This window comes from Garra rufa, chromosome 1 (genome assembly GCF_049309525.1).
Source record: "Garra rufa chromosome 1, GarRuf1.0, whole genome shotgun sequence".
NCBI lineage: Eukaryota > Metazoa > Chordata > Actinopteri > Cypriniformes > Cyprinidae > Garra > Garra rufa.
Window position 1 is genome coordinate 51,633,659 of NC_133361.1, and position 26,171 is coordinate 51,659,829.

The 26,171-nt window shown below is 37.8% G+C and overlaps 2 protein-coding genes across 2 annotated transcripts; both read left to right on the forward strand.

The window, feature by feature from the left end:
- Positions 1 to 9,110: 9,110 nt before the first annotated feature.
- On the forward strand, positions 9,111 to 21,344 carry LOC141316785 (uncharacterized). Its single transcript, XM_073832843.1, has 17 exons — positions 9,111 to 9,254; positions 14,865 to 15,039; positions 15,176 to 15,340; positions 15,616 to 15,822; positions 16,095 to 16,292; positions 17,169 to 17,285; positions 17,390 to 17,523; positions 18,239 to 18,295; positions 18,386 to 18,434; positions 18,513 to 18,722; positions 18,812 to 18,951; positions 19,037 to 19,105; positions 19,773 to 19,900; positions 19,993 to 20,101; positions 20,652 to 20,726; positions 20,856 to 20,999; positions 21,213 to 21,344. The coding sequence occupies exons 1-17, from the start codon at positions 9,111 to 9,113 to the stop codon at positions 21,342 to 21,344; spliced, it is 2,253 nt and encodes a 750-aa protein (XP_073688944.1).
- A 73-nt stretch (positions 21,345 to 21,417) lies between these two features.
- On the forward strand, positions 21,418 to 24,761 carry LOC141316946 (NACHT, LRR and PYD domains-containing protein 1-like). Its single transcript, XM_073832861.1, has 6 exons — positions 21,418 to 21,471; positions 21,922 to 21,998; positions 22,181 to 22,398; positions 22,507 to 22,763; positions 23,928 to 24,075; positions 24,721 to 24,761. Exons 1-6 carry the CDS (start codon positions 21,418 to 21,420, stop codon positions 24,759 to 24,761), a joined length of 795 nt encoding a protein of 264 aa, XP_073688962.1.
- Positions 24,762 to 26,171: the final 1,410 nt, after the last annotated feature.

Below are 26,171 nucleotides of genomic sequence, written 5' to 3' on the forward strand. Positions count from 1 at the left end.
TGTGAAATACTATTGCAAATTAAAAATAATTAATTAAACTAAAATACTTTAAAGAATAATTTATTCCTGTGATGCAAAGCTGAATTTTCAGCATCATTACTCCAGTCTTCAGTGTCATATGATCCTTCAGAAATCATTCTAAATTGCTGATTTATAATCAGTGCTGGAAACGGTTGTGCTGCTTAATTTTTTTTAGGACATGTGATACTTTTTTCAGGATCAGTACATTTTTTTTTTTTTTTTAAGAAATGAATACTTTTATAAGGATGTGTTAAATAGATAAAAAGTGATAGTAAAGTTGTTAAAAAGGATTTATATTTTTAATAAATGCTGTTTTTTTTTACTTTTTAATAATCAAAGAATTTAAAAACGTATTAGAGTTTCCAAAAAAATATTAAGCAGCACAGCTGTTTTAGCATTGATAATAAATCATCATATTAGAATGAATTTCTGAAGGATCATGGGACACTGAAGACTGGAGTAATGGCTGAAACCACTGTTAGAAATTGCATTAATACTTTTTTTCTGTATTTTTGAACAAATAAATACAGCCTTGATAAGCAAGAGACTCCTTTAAAAGAGTATTAAAAATAAAAAAAGTTTTGTTTGTCTCTATTTGTTTGCATCGATTATCTGATTGTTGGATTTTTCTTTTCAGATATTTTCGTTTTTAATCTAGAATTTGGCTATTTCATGCTGTCTCATGGTTTCAGTTGAAGCATATATCGATTAATCTTAGAGGTCTGTCTTGAAAGGTTTATACAGAATCATTAAAAATCGATTTCTCCATGGAGAAAATGAAAACCTCTTAAGTGGGTCATTTCTGCTCCATTAGTAGCACCAAATTGAATCGCAAAAATGACTGTATTTGAACAGGTTTTCCATCCGCTCCCCATCCGCCATTGGTCTCATTGCCTAATTATATATTAACAACTGTTGATGATAGTTGTGACTCCTCTCTTAACTTCTCATCTCTCTCAATCTCTTTCTTTTTCACTTGGGGGTAAATGAAATATTGATAACTTGGCAGTGAGAGTAAGCGAGTGAGAGCACCAGCAGAGTTCCCTCCTTCACATGTGGAGATATGCCACTCACACAATGTTTTTATTTGTGTGCGTTGAGTTTTCATCCATAAATTTCTTATTCAGACAGGAATTAGAAGAATGTCAGATAGATGCTTCCTCACCCTAAGTAGTTCTGTCTGAATTCCAAATAACAAATCAACAGTTCATGTTGAAGATGTATAAATGGACGTGGTATTGACAGACAAGAAGAATTAGGAAGGTAATGCACAAGAAAAAGAGTATAAAAATGGAAGGGGATGAATATTTAATAGTCTGTCCCTCAGCTTGACGTCTAGCCTCTTGACACATACAGTATTAATAAACAGGATGGCAGGATGCTCTTGTGTATTTATGAGTGAAACAGCAGGCTGTTGTCTTGAAGATGCTGCAAAGGATTGCAAAGGGTGATGCTATGTCACATTGAGGTAAATAATATGCAAATAAAATGGGTTTGCGCAACAGATAAATATGGAAATGTGTCATATTTTAGTGAATTTCAACAAGCCATTTTGTTCCTAATTTATTTGCATGCATAATCGAATGCTCTGGCAGTGTTTGCAGTGGAACGGCATAACGATACACTAAATTATGCCTGCTATTTATAAAAAAAAATATGTGAAGCTGTGCCACTTATAAACATTTAAACCAGTAATATGCATCATTTTGATCAAGATTTTGTGTGTTACAGCAAGTGTCATCAACAAACCACCCCTTTTTTTTTCAGTTTTGTGTCTTTTAGCCTGTATAAAAATAGTGTCAAATATGAGGTGACTGGTACTTCTAATCCATTAGCATTTTAATGGTAGGTTTATTTGAACAGTGAGACAAAAATCCAGAAAAATGTGTTTCAAAAAAGTTGATTTGCATTTTTATGTATGAAATAAGTATTTGACCCCTTCGCAAACCATGACTTAGTACTTGGTGGCAAAACCCTTGTTGGCAATCACAGAGGTCAGATGTTTCTTGTAGTTGGCCACCAGGTTCGCACACATCTCAGGAGGATTTTTGGTCTCATCTGACCACAACACTTTCACCCAGTTCTCCTCTGAATCATTCAGTTGTTCATTTGCAAACTTCAGATGGGCCTGTACATGTGCTTTCTTCAGCAGGGCGACTGCAGAATTTCAGTCCTTCATGGCGTAGTGTGTTACCAATTGTTTTTTTGGTGACTATGGTCCCAGCTGCCTTGAGATCATTGACAAGATCCTCCCGTGTAGTTCTGGGCTGATACCTCACCGTTCTCATGATCATGATCAACTCCACGAGATGAGATCTTGCATGGAGCCCCAGACCGAGGGAGATTGACAGTTATTTTGTGTTACTTCCATTTGCAAATAATCACACCAACTGTTGTCACCTTCTCACCAAGCTGCTTGGCGATGGTCTTGTAGCCCATTCCAGCCTTGTGTAGGTCTACAATATTGTCCCTGACATCCTTGAACAGCTCTTTGGTCTTGTCCATGGTGGAGAACTTGGAATCTGATTGATTGATTGCTTCTGTGTTCAGGTGTTTTTTACTGAGACTCCCTTTAAGAAAGTGCTCCTAATCTCAGCTTGTTACCTGTATAAAATACACATGGGAGCCAGAAATCTTGGTGACTGATAATGGATCAAATACTTATTTCAAATGCAAATCAATTTCTAACTTTTTTTGAAATGCATTTTTTCTGGATTATTTTGCTGTTATCCTGTCTGTCATTGTTAAAATAAACCTACCATTAAAATTATAGACCTGATCGTTTCTTTGTCAGTGGGCAACGTACAAAATTAGCAGGGGATCAAATCATTTTTCCCTCACTGTATGCTGTGTACAGTATGAAAACGATCTGTATGTACTACTACTACTTGGAGAAACTACTTTGGAGAAGCTACTACTACTACTACTAAACACGGCAGGTAACAAAAATGTTGCATACTTCTGTGTGAAATGTTTGGCTGTGTTTTAAATAGGTTACTAGCGTATTAACTGGATTCTGTGTGGTACATTGAATGTTGCTTACTATTTTGTGGAAATTATGCATTATCTTATTAAATAGTAGCTTGTAGAGTTGGGCCGATGATGCCATCATTTATCAAGATTTTGAGCCCATGATTCCTCCCCCACCCCACCTCCCAAAACCCACTGAATCTGGCCGAATACCATGTTTGGATAGGAAATTACCTGTACAATGGAGCTCTAATGTATTTTAATACTTCCTCTTAAAAATGTATTTTAATACTTCCTCTTGCAAATATATTGTTGGGTAATTATACTCTATATTAATTGCGGGAACTGAATTTGCTTTTGAATGCGCACTCGCTTTTTACTTTCACTTTCGAGATTCAAGATCACACGTACTCTATGTATAGAGGGTTTGCACTTTTGCACGATTTGGTGTGTTACCTGAATGTGGTATGTGGCGATACTCAGATCTAAACGGCAGCATGGATAATGTACTACTAAATACGTTGTTCTGCTAATTTATGATGTCTAAATTACGAAAAATAAAAATATTTTGACAAACTAAAGTTAATGGGTGGGAAAAAAAATATACGTACCAGCAGCATTAATTAAGATATTAGCCTAATATTTCACCAACCTGACTAGAAATGTTAAGAACAAACCCAAATGTTGTCAAGATTCTTGCCTTGGAAATCTAGGTTTAGTTTGGCCAACCACAAATGCCTTTTGTTCCTCAGACAGTTTTTTTTTTGCACTCTTCTTAATTTGTTATAACTTTTGGTCGTCTATAGTACTATGGTCGTCTATGGTTTTTCCCACTCTGAATGATACAGCCCCAAACATGACAATAATTGATGATTTTCAGCAGCAATAATCATCAAAATGTACAGGTCCTTCTCAAAAAAATTAGCATATTGTGATAAAGTTCATTATTTTCTGTAATGTACTGATAAACATTAGACTTTCATATATTTTAGATTCATTACACACGACTGAAGTGCATAACTGAACATAATTATTTGAAGGTTGACTTTTTTTGTATTAAAAACACTTTTCTTTTATTGGTCGGATGAAATATGCTAATTGTTTGAGATAGGAATTTTGGGTTTTCATGAGCTGTATGCCAAAATCATCAATATTAAAACAATAAAAGGCTTGAACTACTTCAGTTGTGTAGTAATGAATCTAAAATATATTAAAGTCTAATGTTTATCAGTACATTACAGAAAATAATGAACTTTATCACAATATGCTAATTTTTTGAAAAGGACCTGTATGTATACACTAAGTAGTAATTTAGTATTCATTTGCATTTGTTGTGAAACTGAACTTGAGCTGTGTATTTGGAAATGCAAACGCCACGTGTAACTGATTTTACGCTGGGGATCAGCCTCTCTGTGTACGGCAGCGAGCTTCTGAATTAATGATGCGATGGATGGTGTCTGCGGCAGCGCTCCGCACTTTGAGGATAAAGACATGTCAAATCCACTCCTGCCAGTTTACAACCGCTGCATGTTATGTAAAGGATCTTTGGAGATAAGCAGAGGTCTGGTTTAAGGCTGGTGCTGGTCTGCGTGTATGGCCTGAGCATGTGCGTGTGTTTCCCTAATTCCAGGATTTCTGACGTCAAACTTGCAGTTGTGTATGCTCATGCTTCCTTTAGAGGATGCCTGACGTCTTTGGTTTGGTTCTTATGATGTTACCAGAGGAATTAATATTTGCATTTAAAGGGACAGTTCACTTAAAGGGATAGTTTGGCCAAAAATGAATTCTGTCATCATTTACTCACCCTGTTGGTAGCCAAGTGGTTGGCGGTAGCCATTGACTTACATACACCGCGTTCCAAATTATTATGCAAATTGTATGTAAGTGTCATAAACACACAGTTTTTTGTTTTTCAATTAAACTCATGGATGGTATTGTGTCTCATGGCTCTTTGGATCACTGAAATGAATCTCAGACACCTGTGATAAATAGTTTGCCAAATGAGCCCAATTAAAGGAAAAGTACTTAAGAAGGATGTTCCACATTATTAAGCAGGCCACAGGTTTCAAGCAATATGGGAAAGAAAAAGGTCTCTCTGCTGCCGAAAAGCGTCAAATAGTGCAATGCTTTGGACAAGGTATGAAAACATTAGATATTTCACGAAAACGTAAGCGTGATCATTGTACTGTGAAGAGATTTGAGGCTGATTCAGAGCACAGACAGGTTCGTGCAGGTAAAGGCAGAATGAGGAAGGTTTCTGCCAGACAAATTCATCAGATTAAGAGAGCAGCTACTAAAATGCCATTACAAAGTAGCAAACAGGTTTTTGAAGCTGCTGGTGCCTCTTGAGTCCCGCGAACATCAAGGTGTAGGATCCTCCAGACGCTTGCAGTTGAGCATAAACCTACTATTCGGCCACTCCTAACTAATGCTCACAAGCAGAAACGGTTGCAGTGGGCCCAGACATACATGAAGACTCATTTTCAAACAGTCTTGTTTACTGATGAGTGTTGTGCATCCTTGGATGGTCCAGATTGATGGAGTAGTGGATGGAACATGTCCCAACAAGGCTGCGACCACAACAAGGAGGTGGCGTTTTTGGCCGGAATCATAGGGAGAGAGCTGGTTGGCCCCTTTAGGATCCCTAAAGGTAATAAAATGACCTCGGCAAAGTATGTCGAGTTTTTGACTTACCACTTTCTTTCATGGTACAAAATGAAGAACTGTGCCTTCCGTAGCAAAATCATCTTCATGCATGACAATGCACCATCTCATGCTGCAAATAATACCTCTGTGCCATTGGCTGCTATCTGCATAAAAGATGAGAAACTCATTGTGTGGCCACCATCCTCCCCTGACCTCAACCAGATTGAGAACCTTTGGAGCATCCTCAAGCAAAAGATCTATGAGGGTGGGAGGCAGTTCACATCAAAACAGCAGCTCTGGGAGGCTATTCTGGCATCCTGCAAACAAATTCAATCAGAAACTCTCCAAAAACTCACAAGTTCAATGGATGCAAGAATTGTGATAGTGATATCAAAGAAGGGGTCCTATGGTAAGATGTAACTTGCCCAGTTAGGATGTTTTTGATTGAAATAGATTTAGATTTCAGTAAATATGACCACCTAATGCTGCAAATTCAGCAAATGCCCATTTTCAGTTCTTTACAACCTATACAATGTTTTAACTCTGTTGTGCATAATAATGTGGAACAGTGCATTTTCAGTTTTTTATTTTTGAAATAAATACTGTTATCATCAGGAGGTTTGTTCAATAAAATTCGAATTATACCCTAATGGTTGATGACTTAAAAATTATACTGACTGTCATTTGCATTGACTAATTATGAAAACCAGAGAAAGATATCATTTGCATAATAATTTGGAACGCGGTGTAGTATGGAAAAAAATACAATGGAAGTCAATGGCTACCATGAACTTATTATTATTATTTTTTTATCTTACTGATCTAAGACTTTTGAACGGTGTATATTCAGAAAATGGTAATGAAATGTATCTTTGGTTATCACGTGCCATTTGATGAGATGAGAACTAACAGTGGTAATGTCTAAGACATCTTGCAAGAAACTGTTGTTGCCAAGTAGCTTGAGAAGACTGGGAATACAGTGCTGCACATGGGAATTGCTTACATAAGACACAAGACCGTGAGTAATAAACACATGTAAAGACCAAAACAGACAGAAAAAATATGGCACCTGCCAACAATGCAGGGTTTTGTTCATAGATGCGTATACATCATTCCAGAAGGTGTTTGTTAGCACATCTTATGATGCTTATTATTGAGCCCACATACGTCTGTCAGATCTGACTTTAGATAGTGATTGCTGTGTTGTGTTGTCATATCATTGTGATATCTGCACAAAAAGTATGCATGAGCTTTTAAGAGCTAAATATCTTTTTCTTAAATTAACATTGTAATATTTAATTATTCTGAGTTAATTCGAGTGATTTAAGACAGGGTAAAGAGAAGAAAGAGGGGAAGGATGTGGAGACAGATGTATTCATGTTGATATGTGTTATTGTTCCATGTGAGTTCATAGTTTCTGAGGTAATTTCAGCTGTACAAAAAGTAAATTTGGAGCTTTTTCTAATTGAATTTTTATTTGATTTTTTCCAGAATTTGTCAGAGTTCTTCAAAGCTACTTTTGTGTTAGAAGAAAGAAGTCATGCAGGTTTGGAACGACATGAGAGTGAGTAAATTTCTTCAACACACATTTCCAGGGGGACTGACAGTGACTCAGATGTGCTACTTTTCCCTTATTCATTTTTAATATTTTAGTTTGTCATTCTCTAAAACAGCCATTTTGGGTTCTATGAAGAGAGATTCTATGAAGGCAATAAGGATGAATATCATAAGTCTTTTAGGTTTTAAATAAAAACAAAACAAAAAGGAGACTGTATATTTTACGGCTCAATATTAATATATTGTTAATATATTTTATGATTATAATATCCAATGATTTCATGTAATAAATCATATAACCTGTTATTATAAAATGCACTGATAATAACACATTATTGATTGAATGGTACCTTGTTTAACACTATTAATATAGGAAACATCAATAAAAGAGACACTAAACCAATAGATATAACTGATAACAAAAAAAGGAATCTAACTATGAGGTTTCTTACTACTTATTTCCCAAAGCTTCCTTTTAACAATATGTGCCTTTAACAATGTGTGCCTTCCTTTTAACAATGTGTGTCTTTAAAAAGTTATGTTTTAAAAACGTAACTTTTCTATTCATATATTATTTTTCCTTGAATATTTTTACGCTGCAAAAGAACAAGCTCTTGTGTACTGCTGTCTGGCCAGTCGATTCAGGATTTTATTTTCAAAATGTTTTATTCTGGATAGTTTGCGCCCTCTGGTGGACAAAATAACTATGACATAATACAAATCCCACAACAAAATATGTTAAGAAGTAGATCAGTTTGGGGATTAACAATTAGCCTAATATTTACTGAAAACTCACGTTTAGGTGTGAGCTCTGCATGAATTTATGTCTGGTTTCGGTTCAACTGTGGTGATGTCGTATTCGTTTTTTTTAATAGGATATGAAACTGGTTGAACACAAATGTGAAAATTTGACTGACGGGGAAACATTTAATTAACAAACTTGAGAAAAAACCTTACCGTTTAGCAAAAATGTTATGCTTGAAAAATTATTTTAAACTTGTATGGCAGTTTTATCAACACGCATGGTTGATGAAACCATCGTTTAATGTAGTACAATAAAATCTCTTCAGCCAGGAAGGTAAACTTAATTTCACCGTTCGCATCTGTGTTATGATTAACATCCTAATAAAACGTCGAAACGGTGATACGCGCCCTGCAGTTTGTAATTGTTTACAATGAAACCGGTCGAAAGATCCGGTTGGCGGAAATCCAGCACTGTAACAGGTTAACATTCGCTTTGTGTACACCACTTCCGCATTCTTCTGCATTTACTTTATTAGGTTATCAAATACAGGCGGGAAACTTGGAAAAACATATTTCTGTTTCTGTAGTCCCCGTGTCAAGTAGCCTACCAGATACAAATTCTTCCAAGCTCAGCCGGTGACAGGTAACTTTACGCAAGAGTCAAATATGCAGCTATTTTATAGTTGGTCAAGCTAAATTAGCCATTTAGAAAACTCGTAGATTTATTGATATTTTTTTACTGCCTTGGTTGAGTCCAGAATTAGAATGGAATATAAATGTCAAATCACAGGCAAATTACTTGAATTTGAATGTGAATATTGCGTAAATGAAGCTTTATTTTTATACTTTGTGAAGAGGGGACGGTATCATTGAATTGGTTTGGTGATTTGTAATAGTGGTTTTTGGTATTATTTTTTTCATTTTTAGGTCTTAAATGTTAATTAAAGTGTTTTAAAAGTTAAAGTCAATATGCGGCTGTTGCGTTTAAGGCAAGCAAAATATCTGTACATCACATTTGGTCTATTCAGTTGCTACAAGTGTTAGGCATTGCTTTATAACTATGTATTTGAAACAGAACTGCATCTGTTGCATTACCTAATCTACGTGCTGTTTTAAAATGGCTAAATGATTACAGGTCGCACTGTAGATCGCACTATAAAGTCAGCGGCCAAATGGACCCGTTAGATTTGAAAACAGATGAAGAGCTGCTGTTTTTCTTCCACCGGAAAAAGACAGAAATTTCGTGCATAGAACAACCACACAGACTCCTCACTCAACTGCGCGACCACGACCTGGTTCCGGAAAACCTTTTTGAGGTAGAAGCACACCCACTATAATCTCTCTCTCTCTCTCTCTCTCTCTCTCTCTCTCTCTCTCTCTCTCTCTCTCTCTCTCTCTCTCTCTCTCTCTTACCCAGCCTCTGCATTTTACTATCTGACTAGCAGAAAGTTTTATATAGTAACTGACGCTAAACTAAATGTTCCACTACTCAGTTTTAGTAATTACATACTAATACCATGTTTTGGATCATATACTATGGTAATACTACGGTGGCCGAGTGTATGGAGCCCCTAAAAGGTCATGGTGGTGGAAAAAATTTAGGGGTGGGTGGAAAAAAATCGGGCTGGTGAAAAAAAATTAAGGGTGGGAAGAAAAAAAAAATTGGGGTGCTGAAAAAAAATCAGGGTGGGTAGAAAAAAATCGGGGTGGTGGAAGATTTTTTTGGGGTGGGTAGAAAAAAAATTGGGATGGTGGAAATGTTTTTTGGGGGGGGAAAGAAAAAAATCGGGTGGTGGAAAAAATATATTTTACTTTTTTTTTTGCGTTCCCTGGCAAAGATGTTTTGTATTCTCTCGCAGTTAAGTTCGGACAAACACTTCCTGTTTACTTTACAGCTTGCTGTATTTTGAACTTGGACTCAAGTATAAAGAAATACAGCCAATTTTTTGTTCAAGGCACAGCTCTGGGACATTCTAAAACGCTTATTATTATTTTATTTTGTCTGACAAACGGAAAAAAAACCTAAAATTAAGCCAGATTTTTCATATCCTATTTTGAAGGAGGGATAATATAAATACACTGTTTTAAATGTATTTTTGGTTTTTATTGTAGCGGCATGTTTAGGATTAATCTCCAGTCTGTCAAATTAGTCACAATAAAGTTCCTTTATACTGTTTAGCTGTTGCATAGGCTATATTTCTTGCAAATATACATCTGTAACAAGTAGTCCACTGAATGATGAGATGTGAAGTGAACCTAAGTGCAGTTTTATTTCCAAGTGCTCAATCCAAACAATGACATAATCCAAAACAGACGAAGACTTGACATGAAACAGACTTAGCTTGGCTTGGCATGAACAGACTTGACGTGACTTGAAACAGACTTGACTTGAACAAACACTCACCGGACAGCAGGTTTACAACTTCAATACGTGACAGGAAACAATTCAAACACAAGGGCTATTTATACTAGACAAAAGAGATCACATGACAGAAACCAACCAATGAAAAACAAGGAACAGCACATGGCAACCAATGGGGACATGACACATGGAACTAAGGGACCAATGGCAGGAATACACAAAGGCAAGGGAAGTAAGACTCAACAGCATGAAACAAATACAAAATAAAAGACATGCAAACATGAACATGAACCAAAACAAAATCCCAAACCCCACGTTACATATTCCCCCCTCTAAGGGCAGCTCCAGACGCCCAAAACACACCACCCAAAACAAAACAAAACCCCAAAAAGTCCAGAAGGGTTGTGGAGCAGAGACAGTTTATGGGGGAGGGATGGAGGGCCAGATCCATGGAGGGGAACACGACTGGGATCATGGCATGGATCATGGAAGACAGGGCAATGGCATGAATCATGGGAAGGTGGTGGACCTGGACCCTGATGCAAGGGAAGGTCTAAACAACGGAGCACAGGTGGGCCTGGACCATGGAGCATTGGCGGGCCTAGGCCGTGAAGCATTGAGAGACCGTGAAACACTGGGGGACCTGGGCCGTGGTGCAGTGGCAGACAGTGGGAAACTGGAGGACCTGGGTCATGGAGCAGTGGCAGACGGTGAAACACTGGAGGACCTGAGCCATGGAGCAGTGGCAGACTGTGGCTCAATGGAGGTCCTGGGCCATGAAGCAGTGGCAGACTGTGGAACAGAGGAGGACCAGGACCATGAAACAGTGGCAGACTGTGAAACAGTTGAGGGCCTGGTGCATGGAGTAATGGCAGACCTGGATCATGAAGTAGAGGTGGGCCTGGACCGTGAAAACATCTGGCAGACAGTTAAGCACTGGAGGAGCTGGGCTATGGAGCAGTGGAAGCCAGGGTGGAATCGGTAGAGCAGGAAGCCATGGCGGTGCAGGCAGAGCAGGAAGCCTTGCTGGTGCAGGCAGAGCAGGAACATGGGTAGACCACTTAACCGTGGCAGAGCAGGAAGCCTTGCTGATGCAGGCAGAGCAGGAACATGGGTAGACCACTTAACTGTGGAAGTGCAGGCAGAGCAGGAAGCCTTGCTGGTGCAGGCAGAGCAGGAACATGGGTAGACCACTTAACTGTGGAAGTGCAGGCAGAGCAGGAAGCCTTGCTGGTGCAGGAACATGGGTAGACCACTTAACTGTGGAAGTGCAGGCAGAGCAGGAAGCTTTGCTGGTGCAGGCAGAGCAGGAACATGGGTAGACCACTTAACTGTGGAAGTGCAGGCAGAGCAGGAAGCCTTGCTGGTGCAGGCAGAGCAGGAACATGGGTAGACCACTTAACTGTGGAAGTGCAGGCAGAGCAGGAAGCCTTGCTGGTGCAGGCAGAGCAGGAACATGGGTAGACCACTTAACTGTGGCAGTGCAGGAAGCCTTGCTGGTGCAGGCAGAGCAGGAACATGGGTAGACCACTTAACTGTGGCAGAGCAGGCAGAGCAGGAAGCCTTGCTGGTGCAGGCAGAGCAGGAACATGGGTAGATCACTTAACTGTGGCAGTGCAGGCAGAGCAGGAAGCCTTGCTGGTGCAGGCAGAGCAGGAACATGGGTAGACCACTTAACTGTGGCAGAGCAGGCAGAGCAGGAAGCCTTGCTGGTGCAGGCAGAGCAGGAACATGGGTAGATCACTTAACTGTGGCAGTGCAGGCAGAGCAGGAAGCCTTGCTGGTGCAGGCAGAGCAGGAACATGGGTAGACCACTTAACCGTGGCAGAGCAGGAAGCCTTGCTGGTGCAGGCAGAGCAGGAACATGGGTAGACCACTTAACCGTGGCAGAGCAGGCAGAGCAGGAAGCCTTGCTGGTGCAGGCAGAGCAGGAACATGGGTAGACCACTTAACCGTGGCAGTGCAGGCAGAGCAGGAAGCCTTGCTGGTGCAGGCAGAGCAGGAACATTGGTAGACCACTTAACCGTGGCAGAGCAGGCTGTGAGTTTATAAATGTCTTTCATGGCTGTGATAGGACAGGCAGTGAGTTCATGAAAGGGTGTCTCCCCCTTGGGAGGTTATGCCGTGTACGCCGCCTCCTTGAGAGGTTCTGCAGTTGGAGCTACCACCTCAGTAGGCACTGGCGCAGCAGACTCATGGACAGATGAGGCCTCTGGAGCAGACTCGTGGACAGATGAGGCCTTTGGAGAACAATGTGCAGCCCACACAATCAAAATGGCGATGGCCATCACATGCAGCGCAGTGGATAGAGGGAGGCCCACCGGGCTAGTGGGTGTAGGGACCACTGGAATGCCAGCAGCTCTCACTGATAGCAGTGGTGGGTCCATCACACTGGCAATCATGACATGACAAGGCTCTGAAGGATAAGATGAGGTATGGCGTGTCTCTGGCATAGGGACCGTGGATTGGCTTGATTCTGGCGTGGCGTCCATCTTGGCCGGGGACTCTGGCGTGGCGGCCATCTTGTTAGCAGACTCTGGAGCGACGACCATGATAGGTGCAGACTCTGGAGCGGCAGCCATCTTGTGAACAGGCTTTGGGATGGTGGCCATCTTGTAAGCAGGCCCTGGAGTGACAGGCATGGCGTGAGCAGGTCCTGGAGCGGGCCTTGGAGCAGCAGACATGACATGAGCAGGCTTTGTTGCAGCAGATATGACGTGAGCAGGCTTTGGAGCAGCAGACATGACGTGAGCAGGCCCTGATGCAGCAGACGTGACATGTTCCTCCTTCATGACACCAATAGTGAAAGCAGAGCCACTCAACAATAAGGCAAAGTCAATATACTGCTCAAGGGTAGCAGGGCCATTGCTGTTGGGAATTAGAAAATTTAAAGAGTCCACAAGTCCATTCCTGAAACTACCCTTTAGAGCAGTGTCATTAAAATCCACCTGCGAGCACAGTTCACAAAAAATTCCTCTATCGCCCTGTCACCTTGAAAAAGGCAGAGGAGGCGAGAAACTGCTGGGTTCATTTTGGTGGTCGCGTATTCTGTAACAAGTAGTCCACTGAACGATGAGATGTGAAGTGAACCCAAGTGCAGTTTTATTTCCAAGTGTGCAATCCAAACAATGACATAATCTGAAACAGACAAAGACTTGACATGAAACAGACTTGACTTGACAGACTTGGCTTGGCATGAACAGACTTGACGTGATTTGACTTGACTTGACTTGACTTAAAACAGACTTGACTTGAACAAACACTCACCGGACAGCAGGTTTACAACTTCATTACGCAACAGGGAACCATTCAAACTCAAGGGCTATTTATACTAGACAAAAGAGAGCACATGACAGAAACCAACCAATGAAAAACAAGGAACAGCACATGGCAACCAATGGGGACATGACCCATGGAACTAAGGGACCAATGGCAGGAATACACAAGGGAAAGGGAAGTAAGACTCAACAGCATGAAACAAATACAAAATAAAAGACATGCAAACATAAACATGAACCAAAACCAAATCCCAAACCCCTGCTTGAGTCCAAGTTCAAAATAAAGCTCTATGAACCGCTCCATTGTGAACATTTAGAGCTGTATGAATTTATTATTTGTCCGAACTTAACTGGTTTTGCGAGGGAACGCAAAAAAAAAGTAAAATATATTTTTTCCACCACCTCGATTTTTTTTCTCCACCCACCCCTACATTTTTTCCACCACCATGACCTTTTAGGGGCTCCGTACGAGAGAGCTCAATGTGCTGCAACTTAAGAAAACACATGCAAACAGATAAAAACGACAACAAATTAAGAAAACATCTTCATCAGTTTGACAACACAGGCGCTGCAAATCCTCGCAACGCAAGCACAAATACAGAAACACGCTGCAAACTCAGAAACGTGCTGTTAACACACGAACGCACTGCAAATAGCACGGACCACAACGGAAATGTTTCAGGGGGACCTCGAAAAGTGACAAACCCATCTGGGACCTGATGCTTCATAAATTATTTATCAATCGTAATTCAACGCTGACTTTTTAGCATGCATTTGACCAAATTGTCTTGTTTTGTCTTTATTTCCGATTACATAAGTCTCTTATACTTTATACTTTATATGCTATTTGCAGCGCGTTCCTGTGTTTGCGGCGCGTTTCTGAGTTTGCATTGCGTTTCCGTATTTGTGTTTGCGTTGCGAGGATTTGCAGCGCCTGTGTTCTCAAACTGATGAAGATGTTTTCTTAATTTGTTGTCGTTTTTTCCTGTTTGCATGTGTTTTCTTAAGTTGCAGCACGTTGAGCTCTCTCGGCCACCGAATTTTACCTTAATATTTTTAATATCAATATTATAATATTGTTCATCACTATAATATTGTTTTTGGGTATTTAACCATGTAATATCATGTTTTGGGGCATGTTCTACCATCACTTTACCATGGTACCTCCATTATACTTTTTAGAAAAGTTTTGTGTCAAAGTGTGTCAGTTCATCGTTTAGCATATTTAGGCATAAGACGTCTGATCATACTGTACTTCTATCTTTCTTTATGTCTTCCTCTGGTAGAATGTGAAAAAGATGCGTACTCGTAAGCAGAAGGAGAAGGCCTTCTATGAGGTTTTGGACTGGCTAGAAAAAAATAGACCTCAGGACATAGAACAGTTCTGGCGCTGTGTGTTTGAAGATCATATCCTGAAGCTGTATCCGACACTATGTATGCTCAGAAACAGTCTGATGGATGGTCAGTAGTTTTGATTATTATCAGCTTTATGTTTTGTTATCTAGAGGCTCACATTGTGTTACTAAGCTATGATAAAGCAAGATTGCGTTCATGTATATATATGCAGTATCTTTTTATTATTATTTTTTTGTCCCAGGCCCTGTCAAACTCAATGAGAAACCTTCGGATGTTAAGACACTGACAGAGAAAGGGAAGGACTACACTAGAAAGAGAAGTAAAGAGGACGGAAGTAGAGAGAATAATGATGATCCTGATCTTCTTGATGTTTTCTCTGCTTTCACAACCAGCCCTGAGAAACCAAGCAAAAAAAAAAAACTCATTCAGTCCATGAACTACAGTAGTTCTCTTCAGGGTTACAGTTAAATAACACTAAAACTAAAATAAATAAATAAAAAATTTCTGATTGTGCAATCTTAACAAAAATAATGTAAAGAATAAAAAAACTGGACAATCAGTGGTTTTCATTGTTATCAGCTTTATGTTTTGTTATCTAGAGGCTCACAAAGCTATAGAGAAAGAATGGGTTTCTATATACATGTACATTATCTTTTTATTAAAATTTTTTCTTTGTCAAAGGCACTTCCAATCTCTATGATAAATCACCGGATGTTCAGACACTGACAGAGGAGGAAGAGAGTAAAGGAGAAGCAGAGAAACGGAAGGAGAAGAGCTACAAAAGAAAGATGAGTAAAGTTGATCGAAGTAGTGAGGATAGTGATGATCCTGATCTTTTCTCTGGTTCCACATGCAGTCAGAAGAAACCAGGCAAAAAACCCTCATTCTGTGAGTCCCTGAACTACAACAGTTCGAAGTTTCATTAGGGTTATGGTTAATTTAATACTAAAACTAAAGCCATTTAAAACATTTTTGTTACTTGCAATAAAACAAACCTCAACTAAAATAATATTGAAATAAAAATAAAAAAATCTCAGAAGCAGTCTGCTGGACAATATTTATCTAGAGGCTCAGGCTCACGTTGTTCTACTATGCTATGATAGAGCAAGGGGGCTTTCATATATATGTACAGTATCTTTTTATTATTTTCTTTGTCCCAGATCTCTACGAGAACTCTTCGGATGTTGAGACACTGACAGAGGAGGAAGAGAGTAAAGGAGAAGCAGAGAAACGGAAGGAGAAGAGCTACAAAAGAAAGAGGAGTAAAGATGATACAAGTAGTGAGGATAGTGATGATCCTGATCTTTTCTCTGCTTCTACACGCAGTCAGAAGAAACCAGGCAAAAAACCCTCATTCTGTGAGTCCCTGAACTACAACAGTTCGAAGTTTCATTAGGGTTATGGTTAATTTAATACTAAAACTAAAGCCATTTAAAACATTTTTGTTACTTGCAATAAAACAAGCCTCAACTAAAATAATATTGAAATAAAAAAAAAATCTGTTGTTGATGTTGAGACACTGACAGAAGAGGAAGAGAGTAAAGGAGAAGCAGAGAAATGTAAGGAGAAGAGCTACAAAAGAAAGAGAAGTAAAGATGATAGAAGTAGTGAGGATAGTGATGATCCTGATCTAAACATGTTATTTTTAGATAGTTGCAGAGGAAACCTTTCTTATTTTTATTTAGTTCTACTTGTGTTAAAATAACTAAAACTGAAATAATTATTAAAGGCCATGATACAAGGGGCAACATTTTGAGCAATGTTGCTGTCAACAGACAACTAGATGAGACACATGGCCCACGACTGATCTGAAGTACAGTATCCAGATAGAAGTTTATCACCACCTTAAAGGAAAGTTTGCCCAGAAATGAAAATGTTCTGAAAATGAACTCACCCTCAGGATGAGTCCAAGATGAAACTGACAAAACACAAAATTACTGAAATTTTACCTGAAATTAAAATGAATTTAAAATAATAATAAAAACTGTTTATGTTTCTGAATCTTACACACTCAGTGCAGTTCATGGATCTCTCTCCTAATGAGCTGATTATCTGAATTAGGTGTGTTAAATAAAGGAAACATGCAAAATGTGCAGAGCAGTGGGCCCAGAGGACTGAAGTTGAGAACCACTGATCTAATGGATACTAAAATAACACTGTTTCTAGGTGCCTGATGTCCTATTTTTGTATTATCACTCTCTCCTGATCTGTGTGATCTTCTTTCTCTTTCTCAGCATCTCCTGCGAAGAAAGGTGACGAGCAGGGCATTTTGACGTGGATTAATGATGATGAGCTGACTGTAACCTGTGGGAATAAGGAAGGCACTCTCTATCGGGATAAACTGCTGAGAGGTTCACCATTATTTTGCTATAATTACTCTTACTTTTATTACAGTATTTATTATGTTTTTATGTGTGGATTGTTTGGTAATGCATCTTATTCTTGTCTCCTGTAGGGGAGAAGTGTATTTTTTCCAAGGAACGCTGGTTCACCCCCACTGAGTTTGAGAAGTTTGGGGGGAAGGAAAAGTGCAAAAACTGGAAATTCAGCATCCTCTGCGAAAGCATACCACTTAAGAAACTCATACAAGTAAATAACGCAAGCACCAACAGATTGTTGGGATTCTTGGGATCTTTGTTAAAAACAAGGATTTAAAAAATTGTCCTGGGTTTTGCTGTAAACTTGTCACACACTGCAAAAATACTTTTTATTTAGATATTTTTAAGTTAACTTGATGCATAACATTTGCATGCACAAATTAACTATTTTGAGACATTTTTATTTTATTCCTTAATCTGTACACCCATCACTGTTTTGAAACAAAACTGCACCTTTTCCTAATTTAAAAAAATATATATTTTATACAACTCTAGCGCAACAGATGTACAGCACATGTTTTTGTATTTGCTTGGGCTGGGTAAAAATATATGTTTCTTGATTTGAATTTTGGGCCTACTTTGTTTGAATAAATCCATCAAGTTTGTATGACAGCCACCATTTACATTTTATATTTCAAAAAACGAATTAGGGTGAAAATATAATTATGTAATTGTAAAGCTAGTATTATATGTTTATTATTATAAAAAAAAATTGATTGTAATTTGAGTTTGTATACAATTCAGTTAATTTTACTGAAATAATATTATAATGTGGTACCAGCTGACTCTCATGTATATTTTGGAGATTTAGTTGAGAGATTTTTCTAGGATTGACCCTTTAAGTTTATAAGGTAAATATGTAGTTATATTAATTACAGAAGACCCCTCATTTACATGTGTGATCATTTCCTTTCTCATTTTTTTAGGATGGGCATCTTCAGTGTCCACAGAGTAAGAGAAGAAAGAAAACCTGTGTCCAAAAAGTACTTTGTCTCTCCATGTGCAATATCAGGTTTTGCTTTTTTTCTGCTTATCATGTGACATTCATTAAGTGACATTGTTCCTTCCTGCAGAACATGAATGAGCATTTTTCTATCAGCACAAACAAGAGATCCAGTAAAGGTGAGTAGCCATCATCCTTGCTCATTTACATGCTCTCTGCTGTCTGTCTGACTGCAATAATATGTTTTATTTCTCAAGACTCAAAAACAAACTTTGGTTTGGTGGAGGAAAGTGATGCTGAAGATTTCCAGAAACAGGGAGGGAAAAGAGGAGGAACAGAGTTTAGAGGGAGAGTTGAGGAAGAGGAGGAAGAAGACATGGCAGATCTGTCTGTTTTCGAGGCTCCCTCTTTACCAGTCACCTGTGTTTCACTTACTGGGACTCTGTACAAATACAGGTTTGCGTCAGGTACGTTATTGCACTGATTTTTGTGTAGAACTTGGTTGCTTTTGTCTGTGTCGAAGGATTGAGTGAGAAGTGTTTCTGTTGTGTTGCAGGGAGTCGTGGGAAGTGTATACGTACTGAGGAAAGATGGTTCACTCCGGAGGAATTTGTAAAGCAGGAACAGACTCTCACTGGTGGACACTGGAAGAAAGATATACTGTGCCATGGAAAGACGCTCAACTTTTTACACCAAGTAACAAATTAAAGATATATACAAACATCATGAGTATTTATTTTTTTATTTGTTTGTTTATTTATTGTTTGTATGTAATTTCTAGAAAAAGGTCCTGCGCATCCATTCCCTTCTGTGTGAATGTGGAAAATGCAGTACTCAAGAGGAAGATGTGGTGAGAAACATCTCTACCTGACATATTTAATCATAAACTGTCATCATTAAAATGATTTAGGATATTAACTTAAATTCTTAACAGTCTTTTAAATGTGTACATTAAAGTGTGTATGATCATTAAAATAATTTTCATAGAATAAAGTTGTGAACATCGCTAAACATTTTATATTTATATAATTATATTTTATTTTTACTTTTTTTATATTGTCTTTACGTTTTACATTTTCTGCTTAAAGAAAGCTAATCCTATTTTAGTATGGTTATTATTTTTTGCATTGTGGCATTAATTTTATGACAGTTGGTATACATGTAAGCATTCATTATCAGTTTGTCTTCATGTAAGTATTATAGTGCAAGCATATTTTGATTTAAAAAATGCAGTAAAAAATCTACATTTCATTGATAATAATCTAAAACCTATTGAGAATATTAAGAAGTACAGTACTAAGAATTCAGGAAGAAATGTGCTTTAAATGAGTAGTTCAAGATAGTCATTTGTGTCATTATTTACTCCCAGTCCACTTTCTTCTGTTCCCTTTATAATTATGAATTTATGTATTATTATGAATAATGTATTTCACTTTAGCAGTGAAATACAACTTGTTGTGGTTAGATTCCTATATCTCAAAACAAGATTGTTATGTTGTGTCATGTCCTCTGACTAGATGGCCCAGAACAATGATGACGAGTGTTTTGTGTGTGACTCTGAGGAAGATCTTGTGTGTTGTGACAAATGTCCACGAGCTTTTCATTCAGATTGTCACATACCAGCTGTAGATGAAGACTCACCTGGGTGAGAGAGACAAACAGAACAGAAATCATTAAATCAGAAAATCAGCAAGTAAACTATACATTAATTTTGCATATGTGTGTGTTTGCTTGTAGGGAATGGATTTGTACCTTTTGCATGTTAAAAAACAGTAAACAGTGGAGTGACCCCACTAACATGTCTGAACAAGAAGCTTTCAAAGCCCCAGTGTCTCAATACATATTGGTAAACACACACACACACACACACACACACACACACACACACACACACACACACACACACACACACACACACTGGTTTACATGTTTTATGGGGACATTCCATAGGCGTAATGGTTTTTATACTGTACAAACCGTATTTTCTATCGCCCTAACCCTACCCTACACCTAAACCTAGCCCTCACAGGAGATTGTGCACACTTTTACTTCCTCAAAAAAACTCATTGTGCATGATTTATAAGCCTGTTTCCTCATGGGGACCTGAGAAATGTCCCCACAAGGTCAAAATTTACTGGTATTCCTATCCTTGTGGGGACATTTGGTCCCCACAACGTGATGAATACCAGGTACACACACACACACACACACACACACACAAACATAAATTCAGCATATTAATATAGAAGATTAACACAAAGATTTAAGGTGCTCACATTCTGTAACAGAGTTCAGTGCCTTAATGTGCTGCCTACATAGGCTGCTCAGCAGGTTTAGAAACAGAATAATTATTTATGGGCCTAACTGTGGATATGTGTGTTGTTTGTCATCTTTAGCACTGCCGCTGCCTCCTGTTGTGTGTGTGCAGAAAGGACATTCAGAAGGTGTTTGTTGAGGATCCATGCAAAAAGGTGAGATTATCTCATTTTTTCATTTTTTCTTCTTGCTGTCTTTTACATGTCACCCATAGAATAAAAGTGATGAAAAACATGACTTGAAATTTATAATGCATTAAAAGCCAGAAATAAAATGACTTCCAGGAGCCCAGATACTCTGAGTTCATAACTCAGCCGATGTGGCTGGACAAAATAAAGCAGAAGTTGGAAAGTGGTGTGTATCGGACGGTAGGAGCGTTCATCTCTGACTTTCGGCTCATTTTCAACAACTGCAGCAGGTTCAATAGGGTAAGATTCACTAAAACACGTGTTTAATAAATGAATCACCAACAAAAACAAATCAAGAGCATGTTAAAATGAAGTTGTTTTGCAATGTGTTATACGTGGACACGTATCCTGGACATTATTGATAATTGTTGTTGAGATGATTAACTTTACAAGTGGACATTTGATTTTTGACAGATTGTTTTTTGTATTTTGTTCTCTTGCTCTTTAAAGGAGAATGTTGAGTTCGACCAAATGGGTGACAGGCTGAAAGAAAAGTTTGAGGAAGAGTTCCAGAAAATCTTCAGTATCCGCTATGCAATAATAGCTTTTGCTAGACTTTCAAAGATACAGTTGAGATTTGGGTAGCTTTATTATAATGTATATAAGATGTATAAATATTTTAATTTTGCAGTCCTGCAAAGGACAAGCAGTTTGAAAAATGAATGAATGCAATCCTTTCCTTTACGACTTCCATCTTTCCAATGCAGCAAGGGTCTGTGTACTTTTGCGTCCATTTTTCATTTTTTAACCCGGAAATTAAATACAAAAAATGTGGTTTCGTTGTGAGTGACATCCACGTGTGAATGCAGCATATGGATGTGCAATGATAATGATAACATTAACAATGCACATAGCAAAAAATATGTCAAAATAGGTCAATTATACTAATTTCAGAAGCGCACTCAGTGATTTGTTTCTGGAACTGGGCCTGTACTTTGTGTGCTTTGAGCAACCATGCATGGCCCTTTCTTTAATGTGATCTTAGAAAGCTGAAAGCATAATCATGATGATCATAGAGGCTAAACTGCTGTTTTGTGTTTATTTATTTATTTATTGCATTTACCAAAGCCAGTTTTACTCTTAATCTATGCTTTAGTGTGTGATTATTTTGGACCCAGTTTGAAAACTTTAGGTGTCAGTGTTTTGTTTTTCTTTACTTCAGCCCTCAGAAAATACAGAAGTTTTCACACCTACAATACTTAAGGGAATTGATAAGGACAAACACAAAAATATATACAGGTATTAAACTGTTTTTAACTTTTTTTTTACCTCAGTCATCTACTTTCCTGTTTCTGGGAAGTTGCTGTTGCAGATTTATTTGGGTTTATTTTACTAAAACTCAGATCCACACCCTGTATTGTCACATAATAAAAGATGGAAGCCATTATTATTTATTAATATGAAAATGCTCTGTCCTCCAGGTTTGAGTGTCCATATGCTGGTCAGTTTCGTTGCAGTTTGACCAGCCTTGTGTTTGTGATGAAGGGTAAAGGAGAGGTGTCTTATAAAACTGTCTCATGGGATCCTCGTCTGTTAGATGGTTTGGGTGAGATGAGTCCTGCAGGACCCTTGTATGACATTGACTGTTTTGATGGGTCAATCTCAGGACTGCACCTTCCACACTGTGAAATATTCTCTGGTATGGTCATTTCTACATGCTAAATTGGTTTAAAATGAATAGCTTTATTGTAAAATTAATACACCTTCTGTGTATTAAATAATAAATATATTTTTATATGTTTGACAGAGGGAGACATGGATTGTTTAGCTGTTGCACATTTCACTGATGGTAACGTAGAAAAAATGAATCCTCTTAAAGTGACTGAAGCTCATGTGATGATTGACATCAAACATCTCTCCTTATTTGGGCTCATAAAAAGGATGTTCTTTCCTCCTTCCCCTATCATTGCCCAAGTACTTGTCTTTCAGCGACCACTAACTGAGAGACAGAGAGAAAACGTACTGGATGTCCATTTGCTCCCGTCGAATGTTCCACTGTCAGAGGTATTATTATTTTTTGTTTAAATGATAATACTGAAAATTGGTCCTGACATTTGGGTGGGTTTGTATAAACACACTCTGATCCATATCAAAAGGAAATATGGAATAAATCTTGCTTATCATTTCATGCTCATAAATTACCTTGGGTTAACACTGTACATTCCCAAACCCCTGGGTTCGCATTTCATTTGTTTATTTCTTGTGTCAGTGTGATAACCAGTCATATCCTATTGATGGAGGCATTGACTCCTCTCACATGACTTTCCCTCATTAATTCTCAATCACCCCCCACCAAACTCACGGCATGCTTTAGGAGGTCTGTTGAAACTCAATGGGCTCATGGGAGGCAAGAGCTGTGGACCTCTGCTGTAACTTTACCTGCTGGTGTTTAATGTTGGACAAAAACAAGTGATTTGTACACTTTCTAATATTATATTTTGTAATACTGGTGTTGTTTTTTCCCCCATCCAATATTTTGAGGAAGCACATGCCTCCCTTGACTCCTTGGAGGAAACGCCCCTGCCTAAAAGTTAAATTTTTAATTGTGTTAAAAAAAAAAGCTGTTTAGTAATTATTTAGGGTGTCATCGTCTCATTATGTTGGAAGGGACCATTTTTGTTACACCTACATTTTGTTACGGCCTTCACAGCCTCTTCCTAACCCCAACTTTTTCTTAAGGTCAAGAACCAGCACATGGAGAATATGCATATTAATACCAGTTCACAGTGTAGGCTCACTCCAGGAACATATTACCGTCTGTGTTGTCAAGCAGAGAGAGCTAGAGTGCAGCCAGAGGTAACATTATTCATTATATTTAGTTGCAAAAATCTCTACAATATATTCTGTTATAATTAAAGAGTTAGTTTACCCAAAAATGAAAATAGAGAAATTGAATTTCTGCTTTCATGGTTCAGTAAAAAAAAAAAAAAAAAAAAAAAGGTAATACAGCACTGAATCAACATCAGGGCGAGAAAAAAAAAAAAAAAAAAAAAGTCTTTATTGTCACTAACAATGTTACTGAAGTATAGATTTTATTTTATTTTTTTCTCCATTTAACTGTCCTGATTGATTTCTAGTTATTTTAGCACAAAGATTAGCACTGGTTTATCAGGTCTTTTAATTTTTTTCTGCCCAAGAACCGCTTTCATAGTCTTGTTCTTTTTTCAGACTAAGGTGTTTGAGTTTCATTTTTCTCCGAACTATCATCCCACATTTGAAGTGTTTGTGAATGTCAGAAATATGGAGGTCACGCTAAGTCTTATGGACAACAATGAAGGAAGGGAAGTGTGGCCTCCCCGACGAATCCGTCTCGCAGGTAATGAACGACACAATTAATTGTTGCTAGCAATGCTAGAATTTATCATGGATATGAAGTTGGGTGTAATTATAACACCAGTTAAAACGCATTTAAATAATGGAAGCTTTAAAATAGATGTGATCAAAAACAGATTTAACCCATATCAAATGATTATATGTAAGCTTTTGATTCAGACACATTATTCCTTACAGCTAAATGAATTAGTGCCATAATGGTGAAACACATATTCAGTAATATTAATAAGAAGTAAAGTAATAATTTATTTCCACAGTTGTGAACTTAGTAAGCTGATTAGTGTTTTCCCCAAAAAGTTTCAAGATGATTTTTAGATTTTGACCTAAACTAGGATATTGTGATCTGTGAAGTACTTTATTATTACTAGTGCTGTTGACATGTTTCTAATGGTTTCTTAATTAAAATATATTAAAAAGTGACTGGATTGTCCTGTTGATCAGTTCCTAATTGGATAAGGTTTTCATGACTGATTTTTCTATTTTGTTACTAACATCAGGCCAAGAGGTAGATCGTCCAGCTCACAGACGGCTCAGGGGTACGAACTCAGTTGCAGTAGTTGATCATTTTTTCTGTTCCACACAAAACTTTCTAAAAAAGTTGAATCTTTTTTTTGTTTGTTTTAATCAGAAGCTGAATTTGTGGACAACAACAGAGAGTTTCATCAGTGATGGCGATTGCTGATGGTCTGATGGCCCAAAACATGATTACAGGTGAAATGTACAGGGAAGTTCTTGCTAGAGAGTCATGTCCAGACAAAACAAGACTGTTGTTGGTTGCTCTTGACTCTGGAGGAGATATTGTAAAAGCAGAATTCTACAGATTGCTGAATGAGAATGAACCTCGTCTAGTAGATGATCTGGACCCAGAAGCCAATAGACCACAGTAATGCTGACTAAACATTAGAGAGGACATTCAGTCAGTTTGAGACATGCAGCTACAGCTTCTTAATATGTATATAAGAGAGATCCAGGTGCTTTTTTAATAAATTCAGTACAAGATTTACAAATGATATTTCTGGCATGAACATACACCACAAGTTTGTGTCAAACCTTAAGATCATGTTCTGAGAAATAACCAAATAACATCTTGTGACCATCTGAACAATGTCAACATGTGTTTGTCTGCTGATTTTGCTTATCTAATGTACCTGTGAAATGCAGAATCTAAAATATTTCTTCATTTATGTCATGCTTTAATGTTTGTTTACAAAATTCTCAAACTATATATGCAGATTTACATTTTAGTTTCAATTTGAATCCTTATATTTGGTGCTCGTCGTATGTTGAATTAACTATATGCTTATGGATTAGTTTAATATGAGGTATGTGTGATGCTGTTACTGTATGGCAATATGAGTCATTATGTTTTCATTATGTAAGATGTTTTCAATTTATAATACTGTGAAAAAATATTTTTAATATTTTTCTTTTAAAATTTTATCAGATGAATAAACATAGTTCATCATAAAATGAAGTGCAGGTTTTTTTAATGGGAGCATGAGGAAATGGATCTAATCACATGTACATTGACGCACTTAAAACACACATTGCATGTTCTCTGATACGTATGTCAAATTGATTCGTCATTCATTGTTCTCTTGTAGTACATAAAGTAGGCTATGTCAAATAAGTCTCAGTCATTAAATCATGTGACATTTATGTTAATGAAAATACATTTTGTAAATGTGTGGCAGCAAAGAGAGCAGCTCATATAACCAATTTAGTTTGTGTTTGTGTTTGTCGGGTTTTATATGTCAATGTTACGTCTGTCTTCCTCCTTTGCGTGCAGTATACCGGTGTGTGGATCTGTCACAGAGTCTTAACCTGGATGTGACAAGTAGGATAAAATTTCAAAAACTAAAAAAGGTAGGAGTGAGGGATGCTGAATTACAGCTGGAAAAATAAACAATGGAATTGTTATCTATTTTGGAAAGCCAGAAAGTACATACTAACAGTGTGGAAGATGACTTGGGGACTATATTTATAACACAACATAATTAAAAAACATTTTGAGGTTTTTTATAATTGCATGGTTTATATTTCTTGTGGAAGTTGATTACTTTGCACTGTGGACATGGT

Excerpts from the sequence above, each read along its gene's own strand:
- LOC141316785 (XM_073832843.1), top strand. The coding sequence starts at position 9,111 with ATGGACCCGTTAGATTTGAAAACAGATGAAGAGCTGCTGTTTTTCTTC. Across the intron at positions 15,040-15,175 it reads CAGAAACAGTCTGATGGATG|GCCCTGTCAAACTCAATGAG; the intron begins GTCAGTAGTTTT and ends TTTTTGTCCCAG. Across the intron at positions 15,823-16,094 it reads AGGCAAAAAACCCTCATTCT|ATCTCTACGAGAACTCTTCG; the intron begins GTGAGTCCCTGA and ends TCTTTGTCCCAG.
- LOC141316946 (XM_073832861.1), top strand. The coding sequence starts at position 21,418 with ATGAATGAATGCAATCCTTTCCTTTACGACTTCCATCTTTCCAATGCA. Across the intron at positions 21,472-21,921 it reads ATCTTTCCAATGCAGCAAGG|CCCTCAGAAAATACAGAAGT; the intron begins GTCTGTGTACTT and ends TCTTTACTTCAG. Across the intron at positions 24,076-24,720 it reads CCGACGAATCCGTCTCGCAG|AAGCTGAATTTGTGGACAAC; the intron begins GTAATGAACGAC and ends TGTTTTAATCAG.